General features: G+C 36.5%; 1 protein-coding gene across 5 annotated transcripts in view; it reads right to left on the bottom strand.

The window, feature by feature from the left end:
- Positions 1-24076, bottom strand: part of LOC105465516 (TBC1 domain family member 32) — a 227177-nt gene that overhangs the window by 81178 nt on the left and 121923 nt on the right. For all 5 annotated transcript variants that reach the window (XM_071096373.1, XM_071096370.1, XM_071096374.1 and 2 more), the window contains one exon: positions 3929-4051. In XM_071096373.1, coding sequence (XP_070952474.1) covers positions 3929-4051 — 123 coding nt within the window. The remainder of the gene's footprint in view (positions 1-3928; positions 4052-24076) is intronic.

The following is a 24076-nucleotide window of genomic DNA, read 5'->3' on the forward strand; positions in this document are numbered from 1 at the left end:
GTCCCTGCAAAGGACATGATCCTTTCTACGGCTGCATAGTATTCCATGCTATATATCTATCACATTTTCTATCACTGATGGGCATTTGTGTTGATTCTGTGTCTTTGCTATTGTGAACAGTGCTGCAATGAACGTAAGTGTGCCTGTATCTGTCTAAGAGAAGGATTTATATTATTTTAGGTATATATCCAGTAATGAGATTGCTAGGTCAAATGCTCTGTCTGTCTTTAGGTCTTTGAGGAATTGCCACACTGTCTTCCAAAATGGTTGAACTAATTTACACTCCCAACAGTGTAAAAGCATTCCTTGATCTCCACAACCATGCCAGTATCTGTTGTTTTTTGACTTTTTAATAATAGCCATTCTGATTGGTGCGAGATGACATCTCATTGTGGATTTGATTTGCATTTCTCTAATGATCAGTGATGTTGAACTTTTTCTCCTGTGTTTGTTGGCCACATGTACATCTTCGTTTGAGAAGCATTTGGTCATGTCCTTTGCCCACTTTTTAATGGGACTGCTTGTTTTTTTCTTGTAAATTTGTTTACGTTCCTTGTACATGCTGGATATTAGGCCTTGTGAGATCTTTGTCAGATAGCCAGAATGCAAAAAGTTTTCCCTATTCTGTAGGTTGTCTGTTCACTCTGATGATAGTTTCTTTTGCTGTGCAGAAGCTTTTTAGTTTAATTAGATCCCATTTGTCAGTTTTTGTGTTTGTTACCATCACATTTGGCATCTTCCTCATGAAATCTCTGCCCATGACTACGCCCTGAATGGCATGGCCTAGATTTTCTTCTAGGGTTTTTATAGTTTTAGATTTTACGTTTAAGTGGGTTTTACATTTATGACAAACCCACAGACAGTATCATACTAAATAAGCAAAAGCTGTAAGCGTTAGCCTTGAAATCTGGCACAAGACAAGGGTGCCTTCTCTCACCACTCCTATTAAACATAGTATTGGAAATTCTAGCCAGGGCAATCAGGTAAGAGAAAGAAATAAAGTACATTCAAATAGGAAGAGAGGAAGTCAAACTATATTTGTAGATGATATGATCCTCTATCTAGAAAACCCCATCATCTCAGCCCAAAAGCTTCTTAAGCTGATAAGCAAAGTCTCAGGATACAAAATCAACATGCAAAAATCGCTTGCATTCCTATACACCACCAACAGGCAAGCCAAGAGCCAAATTATAAATGAACTCCTGTTCACAACTGTCACAAAAAGAATAAAATACCTAGAACTACAGCTAACAAGAGAAGTGAAGGACCTCTTCAAGGTGAACTACAAGCCACTGCTCAAAGACATCAGAGATGACACAAACAAATGGAAAAATGTTCCATGCACATGAATAGGAAGAATCAATATTGAGAAAGTGACCATACCACCCAAAGCAATTTATAGATTCAATGCTATTATTATTAAACTATATTGACATTCTTCACAGAATGAGAAAAATTATTTTAAAATTCACATGGAACCAAAAAAGAGCTTGAACAGTCAACACAATCCTAAGCAAAAAGAACAAAGCTGGAAGCATCACACTACCTGACTTCAAACTATACTACAAGTCTACAGTAACCAAAATAGCATGGTACTGCTACAAGAACAGACATATAGACCAATGGAACAGAACAGAGAACCCAGAAATAAGGCCGAACCTCTACAACAATCTGATCTTTTACAAACTTGACAAAAACAAGCAATGAGGAAAGGATTCCCTACTTAATAAATGGTGCTGGGAGAAGTGGCTAGCCATATGCAGAAAATTGAAACTGGGCCCCCTCCTTATACCATATACAAAAATCAATGTATTTCTTAAAATACAAAAGCTAAATTCACTTTTCACTTTAAGTTCTCTTTGCTAGACAGCAAAAAATTGATGGAGACACAATGACATTAGTTAAAGAATACTTTCCTAGATCAATATTACTGCATTTAAATAAATGGAATTAGGACACGCATTATTTCTATAGTGACTTCAACAATCATATTTTCAGTCAAGGTTTTCTTAAGTTTTAAATGTGGTACCTTAAATTCAAAATTAAAAAGTCAGGAAACAACAGGTGCTGGAGAGGATGTGGAGAAATAGGAACACTTTTACACTGTTGGTGGGATTGTAAACTAGTTCAACCATTATGGAAAACAGTATGGCGATTCCTCAAGGATCTAGAACTAGAAGTACCATATGACCCAGCCATCCCATTACTGGGTATATACCCAAAGGATTATAAATCATGCTGCTATAAAGACACATGCACATGTATGTTTATTGCGGCACTGTTCACAATAGCAAAGACTTGGAATCAACCCAAATGTCCATCAGTGACAGACTGGATTAAGAAAATGTGGCACATATACACCATGGAATACTATGCAGCCATAAAAAAGGATGAGTTTGTGTCTTTTGTAGGGACATGGATGCAGCTGGAAACCATCATTCTCAGCAAACTATCACAAGAACAGAAAACCAAACACCGCATGTTCTCACTCATAGGTGGGAGCTGAACAATGAGATCACTTGGACTCGGGAAGGGGAACATCACACACCGGGGCCTATCACGGGGAGGGGAGAGGGGGGAGGGATTGCATTGGGAGTTATACCTGATGTAAATGACGAGTTGATGGGTGCAGCACACCAACATGGCACAAGTATACATATGTAACAAACCTGCACGTTATACACATGTACCCTACAACTTAAAGTATAATAATAATAAATAAATTAAAAAAAATAAAGTGAACAATTAAGTTGCAAGAAAAAAAAAAAAAAAGAAAATGTGGCATATATACACCATGGAATACTATGCAGCCATAAAAAAGGATGAGTTTGTGTCCTTTGTAGGGACATGGATGCAGCTGGAAACCATCATTCTTAGCAAACTATCACAAGAACAGAAAACCAAACACTGCATGTTCTCCCTCATAGGTGGGAACTGAACAATGAGATCACTTGGACTCGGGAAGGGGGACATCACACACCCACACCGGGACCTATCATAGGGAGGGGGGAGGGGGGAGGGATTACATTGGGAGTTATACCTGATATAAATGTCGAGTTGATGGGTGCTGATGAGTTGATGGGTGTAGCACACCAACATGGCACAAGTATACATATGTAACAAACCTGCACGTTATGCACATGTACCCTAGAACTTAAAGTATAAAAAATAAATAAATAAATAAATAAATAAATAAATAAATTCAAAATCTAAATGTTACTTGTGAGCAGCTTCCATACTCTGCAGCTGTTAATCTTTTCCTTCTACATAAAACCTAGAGTATCACGTAATATACTCCATAATAATTTTCCAAGACCTGGCTAAGATGAGACATACTCTTTTTTAAAATTAATTACAGACAGAAAGGCAATGCCAGCTATTGAGTGTGTATTTGACAACAGTCGGCCAAACTGAGGTAATGGCAAGTGTGATTTATTAATGAAAAAAAATTATCAGGATATTACCATAACCTCATTTTGGAAATAATCAGAATTTATGACTATGAACTAACATAATTAAGAGGACAGAGAAAAGAGTGCCTCTGCAAAGGACACAAAATCAAAAATTTTGTTCAATGGGTCATCTTACGATGCTGAATTAAAAGGTGATACAGTCTTAAGGAACCATTAATAAAGTTAGGTCTTACCTAAAATTTTATGTACCACATACACGCACGCACACACACACGCGCGCGCACGTGCGCACAACAAAAGCAACAGACTTTGAAAGTAGTACTCTGCAAGCACTCTCCAAACACTTCTATCACAATCTTTCTGTGACATTTACACTTTAGTTGCTTTGTATTCTGTTATTTAAATTGATTGGATTTAGAGAGCAGAAAAATATTAAACTATATCAAAAATTACTGTCTTAACGAAACATCATTAAAGAAAACTGCTATTACTGTGTTTTAATTACCCATTTTTACCTGTTGCTCTCTGAAGTCTCCAAGATATTTTCTTCTTGAGCATTTAATAACATTTCAGATACCTGATACTGAGCCTCTAACAGGAGAAGAGTGTCCAGATCACAGCATATCACACTTAATAACCTATGTAAAAAAGAAAAATAAAAGTAGATTGTGTAAAATATGTCCCAAAAGCATAAGTACATCCTTGATGTCTCAAAGTAATACCTGTACATCAAAATATAAATCTTACAGGAAGTATCATTTAGTTATTTCAGATATATTTTTAATCAATTAGAATAGTAATCTCCTCTTCAAAAGTTGTTCTTACTGAGTGTTTTTAAAAGACCATGGATAATTTCTAATCCAGATTTTTAAAAATGTATCTAAATCTACATAAATAGTAAATTTTCCTCTCAACTGCCACTTAATTTAAAAATTCATCAGAGAACATTAGCAAATCCAGAAAAACTCTAAATTGCCATAACTTTTTATTCAGCAGTTAATTACCAAAGTTATGATAGAATCATCATTTTGCTGCCAATCTAGAAAATGTTCATTAGATAAAATGTCAATGGCTAATTTTATAATTGTCAGATCAAGCTGAGAACACCTAAGCCCACTTAGCTATCTTAATATTATCAAAAGATACAAACAGAAATCATGTGTCTCCTATTATAATGCAAGAGGACACACACAGTGCACCGTCTATGAAGTACTCTTGCCCAGGAAACTGAACCTCAATCTAATCAATCCTATACATCTTATTATCAGTTTATGGGAATCACAAGCATTAGAGAAACATATTTAAAAACACCATAAGGAGAAAACAGTCAATCAAATTCAGAGTTTTGAGAATCCTACACATTATTTATATATTATTTGTTCAGAAAACAAAAAGTCTTAAAAAACAGAGGGGAAAAGAAACTCTTACAAGTTAAAAAAAATAAAATAAAATAAAATAAAAAAATAAAAAAAAGACCAGATGTCAAGATTTTGTTTTGATCTTGATTCAAGCAAACTTTAAAAGTGCATTTTTAAATCACACAAGAAAATATGGGAGTATTATGAGATGAGATCAGGAAAATATTGTTAATTTTGTTAGATGTAACAATGGCACAATGGTGAGGGTTTTTTTGTTTCATTTTTAAAAACATGTCCTTACTTATTAGAGATATGCACTGAATGTTTTATATGTAAAACAGCATATCTGAAATTTGCTTTAAAGTACTTAAGAAAAAAAATGTATGTGGAGGGAGGGAGATGAAACAAGACTGGTGAAATACTGATAATAAAGATGAGTGATGGGCACATGAAAGATTATACCATTCACTACATTTTTTATATGTTTAAAAATTCTATGATTAAAAAGTGTTCAAAGAAAGATAATATGATGAGAATGCCGGGAGGCTATGGTAGAGTGGGTGGTTAGGTAAGGTCTCTCTGAAAGGTGGTATTTGAGGAAACAGGTGATCCAAGAAGAAACCAAACTTCCAATAACACTTACTGATTTATTGTAGAGTTATAGTGAAATATGAGCATAATGGCTTACATACAAGGATATTTATTGCAGAGTGGCCACATAGGAATCAATGAGTCAATCAATCACTCTCTATCCACAGAAAAAAATTTAAATGTCAGAATATTTTTAAGTGGCATACTTTGCAAATATTAGAACACAGTAGCTTATGGTTTTTATAAAGAACTATTTCCAAGGAATATTAATTGAAAAAGGAGGGGCACAAAATATTGTGTCTAGTACTAGCATTTGAGTGAAAAACAGAAAACCATGAATATACATATAAATACATGTTTGTTTTTACATAAAATACCTATCACAGGAGAGAAAAGCAAGTAGGAAGAACTGTTAGCTCTGCAGTTGTGGTCTGAGAGACAACCAGGGAATTTACTTCTTACTGGTATTGATTTTTGAGTTTTGGTACAACTGCATGTTTTACCTATACAAAAGCACACATAAGGGAATTTACTTCTTACTGGTATTGATTTTTGAGTTTTGGTACAACTGCATGTTTTACCTATACAAAAGCACACATAAGTAAAGGAAAAAAAGTTTTGTGGATGCCTTTAAGAGTCAAAAATAGCAATTCAATGTCACTCTCTACAACGTGGCTAAAATATTCAAATGAATATAAAACTAAAGACAAATCTATCATTACTTTAGAGAGCTATTCTCTGCTCAATTTACAGAAATAAAAACATTTTTGTTAGGTAAAATATAGGTGAAGGCAAGATGAAAGATATGTTAGCCTTCTAGGGAAAAGATGATGGATTATGCTGGCATTTCCCTTTCTCATCTTAGAAATAATCCAAAGCATGGAGGAGGGAGAAAAACAGCATATCACAGAAATGTTTAACCACAAAATGAATTGAAGGGTAGCCAAAGGCAGTAAAAATAGGACAAATGGTGCTGAAGAAGGGAAAGAATGAGACAGGATATTGTGGCTGTCATTCATATATATAAACCAGAACATTTCTCAAAAAAAAATTGATATGGTTTGGCTGTGCCCCCACCCAAATCTCATCCTGAATTGTAGCTCCCATAATTCCCACATGTTGTGGAAGGCCCTAGTGGGAGATAATTGAATCAAGGGGGCGGTTTCACTCATACTGTTCTTCTGGTAGTGAATAAGTGCCATGAGAGCTGACGATTTTATAAGGGGAAACCCTTCTCACCTAGCTTTCATTCTCTCTTGAATGCCACCATGTAAGACGTGCCTTTCACCTTCCACCATGGTTACAAGGCCACGTGGAATTGTGAGTCCATTAAACCTCTTTATCTTTATAAACTACCTAGTCCTGGGTATGTCTTTATCAGCAGTATGAAAATAGAATAATACAGTAAATTTTGGGCTACTCTTACCTTTAAGTCAACAGGCTAAGAAGGGAGTTACAAGGTTGGCTGGGGTGACTGACCTGGACTATCAGGATGAAATCAGTGTACTACTCCACAATGGAGGTAGGGAAGAGTATGCACGGAATACAGGAGATCCATTAGGGTGTCTCTTAGTATTACCAGGCCCTGTGATTAAGGTCAATGGGAAACTACAACAGCTAAATCTAGGCAGGACTACAAATGGCTCAGACCCTTCAAGAATGAAGGTTTGGGTCACTCCACCAGGTAAAAAACCATGAACTGCTGAGGTGCATGCTGAAGGCAAAGAGAATACAGAATGGGTAGTAGAAGAAGGTAGTCATCAATACCAGCTATGACCATGTGACCAGCTGCAGAAATGAGAACTGTAATTGTCATGAGTATTTCCTCTTTATTTTGTTAAGAACATGCTTGTGCATATATACATTTGTACTAAGAAAATATCTTCATTTTATTTCCTTTCTCCTTTATCATGTGATATAGATTTCTTGACTTCATATCAGCATTTAAGTGTTGTTAACTTTATGTAGTAGCATTTGGGTTGGGGATTGATGTCTTTCCAGTTGTACGAAGGATAGTTGTATTATGTTAGGCATAATTATAATCTTTTTATTGTCTTTATATGAAGATTATGTATGATTTCAGATGTTTATGAGTTCACATTGACAAAGGGTGGATTTGTGATGGTTAATATTGAGTGTCAACTTGATTGTATTGAAGGATGCAAAGTAATGTTCGTGGGTGTGTCTGTGAGTGTGTTGCCAAAGGAAATTAACATTTGAGTCAGTGGACTGAAAAAGGCAGACCCACCCTCAATCTGGGTGGTGGACAATCTAATCAGCTACCAGCGCAGCCAGAACAAAAGCAGGCAGAAGAATGTGGAAAGACTAGACTGGTTTAGTATCCCGAGCTATATCCTTCTCCCATGCTGGATGCTTTTCGGCCTCCAACATCGAACTCCAAGTTCTTCAGCTTTGGGACTCAGACTGGCTTCCTTGCTCTTTGCAGAAGCAAGGCTTCCTTGTAGATGGCCTATTGTGGGACGTCACCTTGTGATTGCGTGAGTCAATACTCCTTAATAAACTCTCTTTAATATATACCTGTTATCCTATCGGTTCTGTCCCTCTAGAGAAACCTGACTAATACAAAAATAAAAGCAAAATACATTTCTAAGAAGAAAAACAAAATAAAATTCTCAAAAATAAGGAATATAACCCAAGAGTCAATGCCTAATCCTCTGTTTTCAACAGTGAAAATGGAATACACAGGACCCCCAATATGACTCCAAGAAGCAGAAGGAGCACAGTGGAACCAGAAGTCACAAAAAACTCAATTAACAATTAATTACTAGTTAGATTATAGAGACAATTACTAACAAACAGAAAATTGTCTACCTCCATATCAAGATATATGAGGGGTACTAGGGGAGAGGAGAGGATGGCTTGGAAAAGGTGCAAACACACACATACAAAATTTGGGCCTTTAGAAAAATTCCATCTAACCAGGAGCACTGCCCTAGCTTCTGTAGTTTCTCTTAAGCATACGCCTCCTACAAACAGCTGCTGCTAAAAAGCTCATATCTCTCCAAAAAGAAGTACCATACAAAGGTGCTATAAGAAAAAATTTTTAAAAAGATAAACAGATGGGAGATACATACTAAAAACAAGTTGTCTTTAAATACTTAAACTGTGAACACACAATTTTCTATGAATTAAACAGGTTTGATAAAGCAGTGGTCTCCATTAAGCTCCTTGCACAAAATACAAATCTATGAACACAGGGAAGAAACAGCAACCAGAAAAAGTAAAACATGAGCTGGCAGAGCTAAGGAATGAAACAGAAGAATAAAACTGTCATAGAAATGAAAGTATAATTGCAAACAGTAAAATGGAAAACAGATACTGTTAAGAAGATAACAAATACAAGGAACAGAATGACAAAAGTGTGAAAAGTATAATGGAAATAAGGAGTTTAAATTATTGATTTCTTGAAGAGAAAACTGAAATAATCTTAACATGATATATCTTTAAAGATATTAGTCAAGAAATTCTTCCCGGGAGAAAAAAAGCCATCAATCCAAGTACGTAAACTGTACAATATGTCCCAGAGTAAATTGAATCAAAAGAATCAGCACAGAGACAGAACCTGGTAAAGTTAAGCTTAACAGGTAACAAAGAACCATTGGGGTGTCCAGGCAAAAAGATCAAGTTACTACAAGAGTAGGGTGAGGGATGCAGAAGGAGGGGAAATCAAATTGTTCCAGATATAGCTGCAGCAACATTCAATACCAGAACAGTAGGACAAAACTGGAAGGAAGTCTAACATGATTAGATATTAAAACATATTACAAACTATAAGTATTCAGACAGTTTTAATGACAAAGCAAAAGAAAATAAAGACATAGACTCTAATACATATAGAAATTTTAAATTATGTTAAGAGTAAAGGGACCAGGCATAGTGAATCATGCCTGTAATCCCAGCATTTTGGGAGGCTGACGCAGACTGATCACTTGAGTCCAGGAGTTCGGGGCAAGCCTGCGCGACATGGCAAAACCTGTCTCTATTAAAAATATAAAAAATTAGCTGCTCATGGTGGCACGCACCAATAGGTCCCAGCTACCGGAGAGGCTGAGGTGGGAGAATCACCTGAGCCCAGGGGGTCGAGTCTGCAGAGAGCTGTGATTGCACCACTGTACTCTAGCCTGACTGACAGACCTTGTCAAAAAAAAAAAAAAAAAATGTGATAAGATTTCCTGGTGAACTAATTATGATGTAGAGTAAAAGAAGAAAGAAATCAAGAATGACTCTTGGGTGTTTAGTTTTAACAATAGGGAGGATCATGTTATCATCAACCCAGATATAAAAGGCTATAGGTTAAGAGGGTTTAGGGAAGCCCTTTTCTTTCTTTAGGCTACTAAACCACTGAACAGATAATGAAAGTAACTGTCAGTGGATTTTTAGTTAAGATTTGAAAAGAGACATCTAAAGTATCTGGATGTAAAATGAGGTGATCCAAGGTGAACTGGGGCAACTTTATGAGCAAATACATACCTGGATTGAATTCTGCTAATTAGGGAATGAGTAAATCTAAAATAACAAATGATGTAAGACTTTTAAAATCTTACAAGTACTAGAAATAATGTAAAGCTTAGCAAATTTAATCCCGCAGTAAATTAAAATAGTACCATATTGTGACCAAGTACAGATCATTCCAGGGATAAAAAGAGAGTTTAATATTAAAGTATCTTCTGATGTAATTTATGACATCAATATGTAACAGAAGAGAGCCATATAATCATTGGACCAGATGCTTAAAAGCTCTTTGATTTAAGATTCAACATCTACTCTCCATTCCTTGTCCTCCAAAAAATTCTGAGTAAATTAAAGAAAGGTTACCTCTTTAATTTGATTTTTAAAAAGACAAATCTATCTCAATACAAGACCTAAAGCATAAACAGGAAAAGCATTCCCATTAAAGTCATCAGGAAGGCAAAACTGCCCATTATTTTTTAACATCATTCTAGAAATTCAAGATAATGCAAAAAGACAAGAATAAAATAAAGAGGCATGCTATGTGAAAGGAGATAGAATGTTCACTATTAGAAAACAAACTGAGAAGGATGATTTCCAGCTGCATCCATGTCCCTACAAAGGACACAAACTCATCCTTTTTTATGGCTGCATAGTATTTCATGGTGTATACGTTCCACATTTTCTTAATCCAGTCTGTCACTGATGGACATTTGGGTTGATTCCAAGTCTTTGCTATTGTGAATAGTGCCGCAATAAACATACGTGTGCATGTGTCTTTATAGCAGCATGATTTATAATCCTTTGGGTATATACCCAGTAATGGGATGGCTGGGTCATATGGTACTTCTAGTTCTAGATCCTCATTCTCAGCAAACCATCGCAAGAACAGAAAACCAAACACCGCATGTTCTCACTCATAGGTGGGAACTGAACAATGAGATCACTTGGACTCGGGAAGGGGAACATCACACACTGGGGCCTATCATGGGGAGGGGGGAGGGGGGAGGGGGGAGGGATTGCATTGGGAGTTATACCTGATATAAATGACGAGTTGATGGGTGCTGACGAGTTAATAGGTGCAGCACACTAACATGGCACAAGTATACATATGTAACAAACCTGCATGTTATGCACATGTACCCTAGAACTTAAAGTATAATAATAATAAAAAAAAAGAAAAGAAAACAATTAAACTATTTGTGAATTCATCTCCTAATGACATAAATTTCAATTTACTTAGAAAAACATTGGTTGAACACCTACAAAGTGCCTACTACCATTTTAAATGTTGGGAATTCAGCAATAAATACACACACATACACACAGATATCCCAGTCCTTACGGAACTCTAAATGGTAAAGGAAGGGAACCGCCAATGAACAAAATTAAAAATTAAACAACAAAGTAATGGATACAACTAAAACAAGAAAGTGAAAAATGAGTTTTAACAAGGGAGTGAAAAAATGTATCACTCTGTGTAATTTTTAATAAGGTGGTCAGGACAGAGCTCACTAAGAAGGTGATAACCTTTTTAGGAAAGACCTAAAAGTAATGCGGAAGTAAGCCATATAGCTATTGGAGGAAAAGGTGTTCCAGGTAGAGCAAATAGCTTCAGCCGAATAGCAAAGGTGACAGAATTTCTGACCTGTTTGACAGTTTGAACAGTAAGGGGGCCAATATAGCTGAAGTGGAATAAGAAAGGGAGAAGTACATATTGAGCATCCCCAAATCCAAAATCCAAAATGTTCTGAGCACCAACATGATGCCACAAGTGGGCAATTCCACACCACGTTATAGATCACGGTCACAACACAGTCAAAACGCACAACACACAGTTACTTGGCATTCCTACTGTTCAATGTACATTACCTGTTCCCCCCGCACCCCCCATCCCGAGATGGAGTTTCGCTCTTGTCACCCAGGCTGGAGTGCAGTGGCACGATCTCAGTCACTGCAACCTCCACCTCCCTGGTTTAAGCGATTTTCCTGCCTCAGCCTCCAGAGTAGCTGGGATTACGGACACACACGCCACAACGCTCAGCTAATTTTTGTATTTTTAGTAGAGATGGGGTTTCACCATGTTGGTCAGGCTGGTCTCAAACTCCTGACCTCATGATCCGCCCACCCGCCTGGGCCTCCCAAAGTGCTGGGATTACAGGTGTGAGCCACCACACCTGGCCCAAGGTACAGCATCACGGTGGAGACTGAAAGCCTGCAGTTTTATTGTTCAACAGCTAATACAGGTGTTCTGGTGATGCTACTGTGCTGCCAGTTATCCTGAGTATGTCTTTTTTTTTTTTTTTTAACTGTATAAACGGTATGTCACATTTTTTAGTGTTAAATACTATGTGTGAATAAGTGTAAGGAAATGATTGCTTATCAGTAGCTGATATAGTTTGGATATATGTCCCAGCCCATATCTCATGTCAAATTGTGATCCACAATGTTGGAGGTGGGGCTTGGTGCGAGGTGACTGGGTCATATGGGTGAATTTCTCAATGGTTTAACACCATCCCCTTAGTGCTGTTCTCGTGATAGTGAGTGAGTTCTCGTGATAGTGAATGAATTCTCATGAGCTTTGGTTGTTTAAAAGTCTGTAGCACCTTCCCTCTTGCTCCTGCTCCTGCCATGTAGGATGCTTGCTTCCCCTTTGCCTTCCACCATGATTGGACACTTCCTGAGGCCTCCCCAGAAGCAGAAGCTGCTATGCTTCTTGTATAGTCTGCAGAACCATGAGTCAATTAAACCTCTTTTCTTTATAAATTACTCAATCTCAGGTATTTCTTTATAGCAATGTAAGAATGGACTAATATAGTAGCATACAAATTTAGAGTCAGGAAAGATGGTGACAGCAGGCAAACACAGATTGCCCACATTAGTGGCTGAGATAGTGACACCTTTGTTTTCTAATGGTTCAATGTACACGAACTTTGTTTCATGTACAAAATTATTTTAAAGTATTGTATAAAATTACATTCAGGCTTTTTGTATAAGGTTTATATGGCACAAAAATGTATTTCATGTTTAGACTTGGGCCCTACCCCCAAGATATCAAACTATGTATATGCAAGTATTTCAAAATCTGCAATCTAAAACACTTCTGATCCCAAGCATTTCTGATAAGGGATACTCAACTTGTATTAGGAGATGAGGTCAAAACAATGCTAGGTAAGTGTATTAATCCTTTTTCACACCGCTGATAAAGACATACCCAAGACTGGGTAATTTATAAAGGAAAGAGGTTTAATGGACTCACAGTTCCACATGCCTGGGGAAACCTCACAATGATGGCAGAAGGTGGAAGGCACATCTTACATGGCAGCAGGCAAGGGAAGAAGTGCCAGCAGGGGAAATGCCAGATGCTTATAAAACCATCATATCTCATGAGAACTCACTATCTTGAGAACAGTATGGGGAAAACCACACCCATGACTCAATTATCTCTGCTTGGCCCCACCCCTGACATGTGGGGATTATTACAATTCAACATGAGATTTGGGTGGGGACAGAGAGCCAAAGCACATCAGAAGGGGGTCCTGATCCATTGTGATGACTCTGGATTTTTTTATGGTGACATGAGAAATCACTGGGGATGGTTTCATACTGATGATATGAAAAGCTTTGTGAGTACACAACTGAGATTACCTGATTTGTGTTTTAACGGGATCACTCCAACTGCTACGCACGTAATAGGCTAAAATTAGCCAGGAGCAGACAAAAAGAAACCAGTTAAAAAGCTATCGCAATAATTTAAATAAGATAGTAGCTTAAAACAGGGTATTGTTAGGATTTCTGGACTGAAAAAATGGCTCTGCATTGTCCAGATTCTTAGGGTGGCCCCCAAGATGCCCACATCCTGGTGCTCATGTTCTTGTGTGATTCCCTTCTCCCAAGTGTAGGCAGGTCCTATGATATGTCTCTAACCAATGGAGCATGGTATAGGTGATATGATGGATGTGATTATATGTATGTGATTACAAGATTACATTCCATAAGACTGTAGTGCTCTTCTTGTTGGGGTGTCTTCTGTGCTCGGAGTTGAGGGCAACTTTCAATAGATAGCTGTAAGAAAGGACCTCCAGCCTTTAGCTAGCAAGAAAACAAAGGTTTCAGTCCTAAATCTGTAAAGAACTAAACTCGGCCAACAACCTATGTGAGTTAGGAAGCAGATGTTTCTTGAGTTCACATGAGACCACGGCCACAGTCAACATCTTGACTTCAGCCTTGTGAGACTGTGAACAGAGGAACCAGCTAAGGTGTGTCTAGACAAAAACTGAGATAGTAAATATGCATGGCTTTAAGTCACAAAGTTTATAGTAATTTTTTAATAGAGCAATAAAAATAATATAAACTCCAACTTTAACAGCTAAGCAATTAAAAATATGATGCTGCTATTTGGTTGATAAGGAGAAAACAATTGGAAATGGCAGGGGGGATACATATACACACATACATACATATATACACACATACTATATATATATTTTACAAATAAATATTTCTTTTATATATGGAGACAAAAACATATTTTTTATATATATATATACACACACACACATATATATACAGTATGCGTGTGTGTGTGTGTTTGTGTGTGTGTGTGTGAAAATTATGTAGGTGGCCTGTAAAAAAAAAAGTACCAAAAATAAAACTCCAATAAATTTACTTATAACATACCAGCAATAACCAATGAAGCATTACCATGGAAGAAGAGACTCCATTAGCAATAGCAAAAAATATAACAGATGATAATAGATGATATAATATTACAGATGATAATATACAACATAAAAAGGACAGGATCTATATGAAGAAAGCTACAATGTATGACTGAAAAATGTGAAGAGTTCAATAAATAAAGAGAAAGCACCTACCAAGATGAGAATGTTAAATATTTTAAAGATGTGTATTCTTGACTAACTTTATTTATGAATTTAAATAAATATTATGTAATAATTTAATCAAAACTGTACAAAATATTTGTGCAGAATTTAACAAAATACCTCCACTAATAATCTGAAAGAATCTAATAGACACTTATCACTACTTATCAAGTGCTTACCATGTTCTAAATTTGGGAGAGTTGTAACATATTCAGTCTCATGAACTTGGTAAGAAACATACAGCTTTTGTCTCCATATATAAAAAGAAACAGAGGCACAGAGAGGTTACGGACCTTCCCTAACAACAGTGTTGCAATGTGGTTCCAGTGTCCACATTCTTAACTGCTCACTGATACTGCCACACACTATAAAATACACTGGGGAACATATTATCAAGCTAAAAAAAATAAATCCATGAAAGATATATGAGACTTCTACATAGAAAACTATAAAATTTTAATAAGAGTAATTAAAGAAAATCTAATTAAACAGAGATATAGGCCATGTTTACAGATTGGAAAACGGTATTATGCAGATGTTAATTCATCAATCATTGATCTATGGACTCAATACAATGATAATTAAAATCTTAGTGAGTTGGTTTATGTGATAAGCTGATTTTGGAATTTATATGGAAAGAAAAGGACTAAAAATAGCTTGAGATATTTTCGAAAAGATCAAAGCAAGAAGAATTGCTCTATCAGTTATTTTTACTTATTACAAAGCTATAGTAATTAAAATGAAGTACAAAAAGTACCAAAATTAAAATATATTGTTTAGTCAGACACACAGACCAATGGAACAGAAAGAAGAACCCAGAGATAAATCTACACACTTACAGCCAAGTCCTTTTTGACAAAGTTTCCAAGAACATACAGTGGGGAAGAAACACTCTCTTCAATAAATGGTGCTGAGAAAACTGAATATTCATACGCAGAAGATTGAAACTAGATCTTTCACCACATGCAAAAGGATTAAAGATCTAACTGTAATACCTGAAACTATGAAACTACTAGGAGAAAACACTGGGGAAACACTATAGGACATTGGTCCAGGGAAAGATTTTTTGGGTAAGCCCTCAAAAGCAAAGGCGACAAAGCAAACACAGACAAATGAGATTACATCAAGCTAAAAAGCTTCTGTACAGCAAAGAAAACAATGAACAAACTGAAGAGACAACCTGCCGAACGTGAGAATATATTTGTAAAGTATCCATCCAACAAAAGTGTAATAAGCAGAATATACAAGGAATTCAAACAACTCAGTAGCAAATAATAATAATAATAATAACCCAATTTAAAAATGGGCAAAAGATATAAACAGATATTTCCCAAAAGAAGACATACAAATGGCTATGAGGTATATGAAAAAATGCTTACCATCACTAATTACCAGGGAAATGCACATCAAAGCCCAAATAAGATAACACTTCACTTCAGTTAGAATGGCTATTATCAAAAAGACAAAAAAAATAACAAGTGTTGGTGAGGATGCAGAGAAAGGGGAACACTCATACACTATTGGTGGGAATGCAAAGTAGAACAGCCATTAGGGAAAAGAGCATGGAGGTTCCTCAAAACATTAAAAATATAACTACCATATTGACATGGTTTGAATCTGTGTCCCTACCCAAATCTCATGTCAAATTGTAATCCCCATTTTTGGAGGAGAGCTTGGTGGGAGGTAACTGGATCACGGAGGCAGATTCCTCCCCCTCCTCTTCCCATGATAGCGAGTTCTCATGAGATCTAGTTCTTTAAAAGTGTGTGGCACCTCCCACTTCTCTCTCTCTTCCTCCTGTCCAGCCATGTAAGATGTGCCTGCTTCCCCTTTGCCTTCCGCCATGATTGTAAATTTCCTGAGGCCTCTTCAGCCATCCTTCCTGTACAGCCTGCAGAACCGTAAGTCAATGAAATCTCTTTTCTTTATGAATTACCCAGTCTCAGGTATTTCTTTATAGTAGTGTGAGAACAGACTAATAAACATATGATTCAGCAACCCCACTGCTGGGTGTATATCCAAAGAAGAGGATATCAGTATATCAAAGAGGTGTCTGCACTTCCATGTTTACTGCAGCATTATTCACAATGGCCAAGGTATGGAATCAGCCTAAGTGTCCATCAACAAATAAATAAAGAAAATGTAATACATACACAAAATATAATATTATTAAGCCATCAAAAAGAATGCAATCCTCTCATTTGCAACAACATGGATGGAACTGGACATCATTATGTTAAGTGAAATAAACCAGGCACAAAAAGCAAATATCACACATTCTTACTCATGTGGGAGTTTAAAAAGTAGATTTCATGGAAGTAGGGAGTAAAATGGTGGTTCACAGTTACACTGATTTGATTACTACACATTGTATATACGGATCAAAATATCACATATATCCCCAAAATATGTACAACTATGACATATAAATGTAAAAACCCAAAAATACATACACTGTCTAGGAATACATGACTAGGTAATAAAATACATATAAGTAAACCAAAGAAGCAAACATCATAAAAGTCAAAATGTTACCATTAGAGAGAAGGGAAGGAATCATGACCAACAAATGCAAATAGTACTTGCAAATTCTGTTTACTTGATTGAGATTTCATGAGTATTTATTTTACAACAATTTGTTAAGCTGTATGTTTATATTTTATCAAATATTTATATTTGTAATATTTCATTAAAAACTGAAGTGTTATGCTAGGGTAAGTAATGAGAAAAAGTATATATTATATCGACAAGAAGTCTAAATGGGTATGCAACAAATGAACAAATTCAGAATACTAATAAAAGAATGCATACTTTCATGATTATGTATAAAGATTCCTGCAAGACTTGCTATCAGCTAAATGCCATTTGGTACTCAATTATGTAATCATCTAATAAACAGACTTAATGGCTCATTAATTATACCAGCATATTTGCATAAGCTAGCAGTTAGACTAAACATAGAAGGAAACAGCACTTGAGTAACAGAATTTATTTTTTTGCCTAACCATAATATTAAGGCTAGGTTTACAAAGTGAATAGAAGTATACGGGTTATTTTATATCCACCAATCTAGCAAAATGACCAGAAAAGTATGTCTGTAAACATTCTTATTATTAGAATTATAAGCAACAAATTGTCAGGTTTTATTTTTGTTGGCCCCAATCCAAAGTTCCCAATTATGAAAAAAAAATCAGGTATGTATTTCACATATAAAGCTGGCTGAAAAAAAAAGTAAACAAGTATCCATGTTAAATCCAAATTAACAGGCAATACAAGTTTTAATAGTATATTTTTAGATTTTTTTAATGACAAAGATAAAAGTATTACAAATCATTTAAAGTAAATTTATGTAACGATATCAACAGTATATTAACAGGGAAATTTCAGAAAACAGAGAAAGAGAAAGACAGATTCTGTGTGTGTGTGTGTGTGTGTGTGTGTGTGTGTGTGTGTGTGTAAATACACCAGAGCATCTCTGTGTATATGTCTCTTAGGACACAGAAAAACAGACCAATTCCATCTATCCCACACAAAAACCCTCTTAGATTAGGCCTTATTAAGTTACTTTGATCAAGATAGAGAAGTTTCTGTACACCAAAGGAAAGACAGTAAAATTCCTAGCTGTTCCTTTATTCCCCATTTCATACAATGCTAAGCAATGTGCAACTATTATTCTACTATCATAATTTTAAGGCTCTCAGAGGCTCCAAAAGTCTAGTACCCTTGAGGATATGGGATGCTCTTTGAAGATGATAAAGACATAACAGTTTGTTTGCTTGCAGCAAAGCTTTAGAGGCACGGCAGGTGGCAAAAGGTGGGAGGTATCTAGACTTTTAGTAAATCTAGGAAAGCATTTGTACACTTGAGGTGATATTCAGTCAAGTGTCTTGCCTCCTTGAGTCAGGTTTATCAACTTTCTCACTTCACCTCAGGCACTGAAGGCCAAGTCCCTATTTCTATCAGGAATCTTGTGCTACACATAAGTATGATCTTAGACAAATAATTTTCACAGAAACCTATCATCATTACATCTTCTCTTCCCCTTTTGTAATAAGTGAATTAAACCTTCTGTGAAGAAATACAGAAATCCCTAAACCATATTATATAAATTAAATGGTCACAATTTATGAACTGTATGTACACCCATTGGAAAGAAAAAACACAGTACAAGATGTCCAAGATGTCAATGGAGAGTTGCAGAATTTCTCCAACAGTCTTCTCACAGAAATAAAAAACTACCCAGATGTTTTTATGGCTGCTATCAAAACCCTCTGAAATACTAAACACAGACAATACGCACTATATGCTTCAGGGAACAAACTTCTCATATACACCAGAGAAGCTGGAAGTACTGGTCAATCTGCCCAATATTCTTAGGTTTTCTTAAGCTTTACAATAGTGTATCTGTTCATTGTATGTAAGAAGACTTCATCAAGATAAAAATTTCTTCACAAGAGTGTATCAACAGTCTCTATGACTGGGAAGATACTGCTGACTTGGCCAAATGTGAACGTCAGAAACAGGGTACTTTCACCTGGCATGAACAACAACAAATCTTTATCATTTTACCAAAATTTGGTCTAGGGTAGCCTTGATTGTCCTACCAAACCAGAGGTCATCATGAAAAACTACTTCATTGATGACATAACATTAACTGGACTTAGGTGGGCAGAAAGTAGTACTCTATACGCTTTAGTAAAAACGAGAATTCCAGAGGTTAAGTAATCCATAAAAATTGAGAGGCTTGCTGTCTCAGTAAAGTTTCTGAGTTCTAGAATCACCTGTAAAATGCATGACAAATTGCTACATCTCACATTAATTACCACCAAGAAAATGGCACAACACATGATTTTAGCCTCTTCCAATTTTGGAAGCAACTTCTATAATATTTGGGTGTACTGCTCAGAACTACTTATGACATCACCTATAATTCTGTCAACTTTATGACCTACAGCAAAAACAAACAAACAAACAAAACTCATGCAGCCTCCAAGGTCAGATAGTCTATCACTTGGGCCTTTATTCCAGAAGGTTCAATGCTGGTCATGGTTTCAATGACAGATTGGATAGTACAGGAACTTCTGACAAGGTGCAATATGAGATCACACACAGATTTCTAGGATTTTGGAGTGAATCTATGTTCCCTTTGTTAAATAACTATTCTTACTTTGTGATCCTCAATTTGGTAAACATAATTTTGAGCTCCTACCATCATGGCCACTTTGCACATAATCCCATTCGAGCAAGCACTAGGACAGCTGAGGAAAGAGGCCGACCTATCAATGCAAGGGATTATTTTGCCTGCTTTGCAGGAAGAGGAAGCCCTTAAAGAACATTCACAAATCAAAATTATTCCCTCAACCTGTATGTATTCTCAGAGGACCATCTACATGCTTTTTTCCACCAATCTTCTCATACTATTCCGCAAGTTTTTTTTATTCTGAGCCCCTGACCATCTAGCCCAACCATTAGCAATGGTCTATAAATCTATACAAATCAGTAGCTGAAGTCTCATCCATCTCCAAAGTAAATGAGTAGATACGCTACTTCAAAATTTTCCCTCTTTGAAAAGTAGTCCAATTCTAGCAATTATAATATATTATATGATACAACCTATAAATCAGATTTAGTAACCATTTTTCTTCCCTGGTCATCTAGTTAGAGAAAATTTCCCATGAGCCAGAGGTGTACATTGTGAATGTGAATCATATGCTCATACAATTCACTTGTGTTATCAGGGCTACTTTAAACTTATCTTACAAATGTCACTTTCACTTGACGGTGGAGTGCTATTGTGCACATATAAACTATATTTTAGAAAGTCATGTAATGCACAATGCCAGATTGGTTGCCAAATTTGTATAGGAAATATCTGTGAGTTGAACAATATAGACTCCCTCATCAGAGATGATCTGACTACAGCTATTACTGAACATCCAGATTGATACAGGCAGAGACCAACCCTGGACTCAGAAGATAGTGAATAACCCTGGGGAGACCAACAAGCTACCTAGTGGCAGGGTGATTACATTAAAAATGCCTTCTTACACCATACACAAAACTTCACATCCTTGGCTACTATGCTTTTCTTTTTTTTTTTTTTTTTTTTTTTTTTTTTGAGACGGAGTCTCGCTGTGTCTCCCAGGCTGGAGTGCAGTGGTGTGATCTCGGCTCACTGCAAGCTCCGCCTCCCGGGTTCACGCCATTCTCCCGCCTCAGCCTCCCAAGTAGCTGAGACTACAGGCGCCCGCCACCACGCCCAGCTAGTTTTTTGTATTTTTAGTAGAGACGGGGTTTCACCATGTTAGCCAGGATAGTCTCGATCTCCTGACCTCGTGATCCACCCGCCTCGGCCTCCCAAAGTGCTGGGATTACAGGCTTGAGCCACCGCGCCCGGCCGGCTACTATGCTTTTCTATCAAGCATTATCTTACTATGGACTTTCTAGGGGTGATGGCATCCATAAAACACTGTTTCTGGTCAAGAAACTAGTTTAACAATAAAAAAAAAATGTAAGGCACTGAGCAAATATTCACTGGTCTTATGATGTACCCTAGCTCCCAGAAGCAGATGATCATAGATATTGGTGGAATGGCATGTTGAAAACTCAGCATGATATCATGTAGGACACAACACCTTGGAAAACTGAGGTGCTATCCCACAAAATGCTCTGAACTAGAAACCAATATATGATGTTATTTCTCTTATACCTGTAATATATGAGTCTATGAACTAAAGAGTAGAAGGGAAAATGATTTTCTTTGGTTTTCTAACCCTTTAACTTTGTGAAGGGTGGTAAGAAAATTGATGGTTTTGAGATCTTATTCCAAACTAGCGTACTTCTACTAGAACTGAAAATTCAAACTTTGCTCTAACCTTTGAAGCTTCTCATATCCCTGAACCAATAGCAGAATAAGCTAACCGCGTTGGCTAGAGGAACTGATCATGATGATCAGTGAAAGGAAGACTGCTCATATGCAATGGAGGTAGAGGTAAATAAAGCCTGGTGCCCCAGGGATCCTCTGCAGCACCTACTAGTACTGCCATATCTAGTGATAAAAATTGATGGAAGACTAATGCAAACCAATACAGACAAGATGACAAAGGGCTCAAGAACCTCAATAACAAAGCTTTCGATATTAAAAAAAACAAAACTTAGATATAGACAATATATAGCATCCTAACCAGCTAGAGTTGTTTGAATTACAAGAGAAACAGATTGGGTAGAAGGGGAAAAGTTATAAATACCCACTAAAGCCACATGTCCACTTATAGAGACAAAGATTGTACTAACTAACCATATTTTAAACTTTGCTCTGTTAAGTAAGCATTTATCTATTAAAAAGGAAATTTTTAATTTCCTTTTTCTCCATCTCTCCCCTGCCTTACGTAGGGTGTTAATTTTGTAATTTAGTCTATAGGTTAAAGGATATGAAGATACGACTAGAACTAAAGTAACAAAGAAGAAAAATCACCAAATAAATACTGATGGGATTCTAGATTTCCCTGTTAGGGAAGAGCGTAAGGCCATTTTTGTTGTGGAAGGAAAATTATATATTGTATTAGCTGAAAGAATGTTACTGCTATTGCTGTTGACTGAAACTTTAATGCTCTGAGGTTTAAATGACTCAAAATATTCAAAGAGCTTAGACTGGTCCTGCCAACAGTAAGCACTCTTATAACTATTGGATATTAGTACTGAATTATTATATTTTGTAATAACAATCTTGGGATAAATTACTGCGAGATATATAGAAAAACTAAGCAAATGAAAAATAGGAATAAATGATTCCTTACTAATTCTAGAAGAAAAAAATTGGGGAAGGAAATAAAATATAATCACAATGTATCTTTGAATTGGCAGTGAATAACATTTAACCATTTTCAGCACAGTATCCCTTCTCTCAGGGGCACTTAGTATCTCTGATTCATTTAGTTTCCAGAAGGCAAAACCCTCCAATGTTCTGCTTAGGCAGGAGAAAAACAGTCACTCTGCTAAATGGTGTAGGAATGCAGGAAATCTGAAAGCATAACTGAGTCTTGTAATTGGAACTAGTCTTATTATTGACAAGGTTAGACTTTCACCTAATCTTCTACTTTCATCTGCATTCTCAGTAGTGCCCTTAATTCCTAGTACTTCTAGAACGTCATAATATGCAAATAAGTAGCTTCTGAGTTTTCCCTACTGCCAGCTTGGGTTTTAGCTTTCCTGGTGTAATAAATCAGTTACAACTTGTCCATTGGTTTTTCAGCTCCTGAAATTATATTGTGGAAGCCTCCATCCCATTCCCACCTTGAAAAACTTCCTCCCATACATCCCTTCCTACTGAGAAAGTGGTTTCATGAAAACAAGGGAGTAAACCAGGATAGGTAATTGGATCTCAGGTAACAGGGGATCTAACCCAGAAGAGAGAAAAGAAATTTCCAGGATGATGATGAAGGGAAATCCCATGAAGGCTCATGCTCAGGGCCAAAAAAAAAAAAAAAAAAAAAAAAATCCTCCAGTACAAACTGGAACAAAAGAATGTGATAAAAGAAAAAAAATAGATTATCTGATTCCTTTTAGCTGGTTGAGAGTTTATGTTTTCACAAATACGAATAGGATATTGTCCCTGCCCTCAGGAATGTGAAAGCCTTGTAGTTACAAAACATAATTGGAAAGAATGATTGTAGGGCACCTTGACATATATTTTGTGAAGCAGTACAATATACGGGTTAGGCATTACATTCTTTGGAACTGGTCTATCTGGATTCAAATACCAACAATACCAATTACCAGTTGTGTCACTTTAATTGAATGGCTTAACTTCTCTGTGTCCCAGTTGAATCATTTGTTTTAAAAAACAAAACAACCAGGCTGGGCGCGGTGGCCCAGGCCTGTAATCCCAGCACTTTGGGAGGCCGAGACGGGCGGATCACGAGGTCAGGAGATTGAGACCATCCTGGCTAACATGGTGAAACCCCGTCTCTACTAAAAAAAAATACAAAAAACTAGCCGGGCAAGGTGGCGGGTGCCTGTAGACCCAGCTACTTGGGAGGCTGAGGCAGGAGAATGGCGTGAACCCGGGAGGCAGAGCTTGCAGTGAGCTGAGATCCGGCCACTGCGCTCCAGCCCGGGGACAGAGCGAGACTCCATCTCAAAAAAAAAAAATAAATAAATAAATAAATAAATAAATAAATAAATAATAAAAAACAAAACGAGATATTAAGAGTATCTACTTCAAAAGTTTGTTCTGAAATTGAGTGACTTCAATATAAAACCAATACAAATACCTGAGACATAATGAGCACTATATTAGTATTATGCGGTAGCAGAGGTTAGCAGTGTATTTTTAGGATATAAATATCCTAGGGATATA

This window comes from Macaca nemestrina, chromosome 5 (assembly GCF_043159975.1).
Source record: "Macaca nemestrina isolate mMacNem1 chromosome 5, mMacNem.hap1, whole genome shotgun sequence".
NCBI classification, from domain to species: Eukaryota; Metazoa; Chordata; class Mammalia; order Primates; family Cercopithecidae; genus Macaca; species Macaca nemestrina.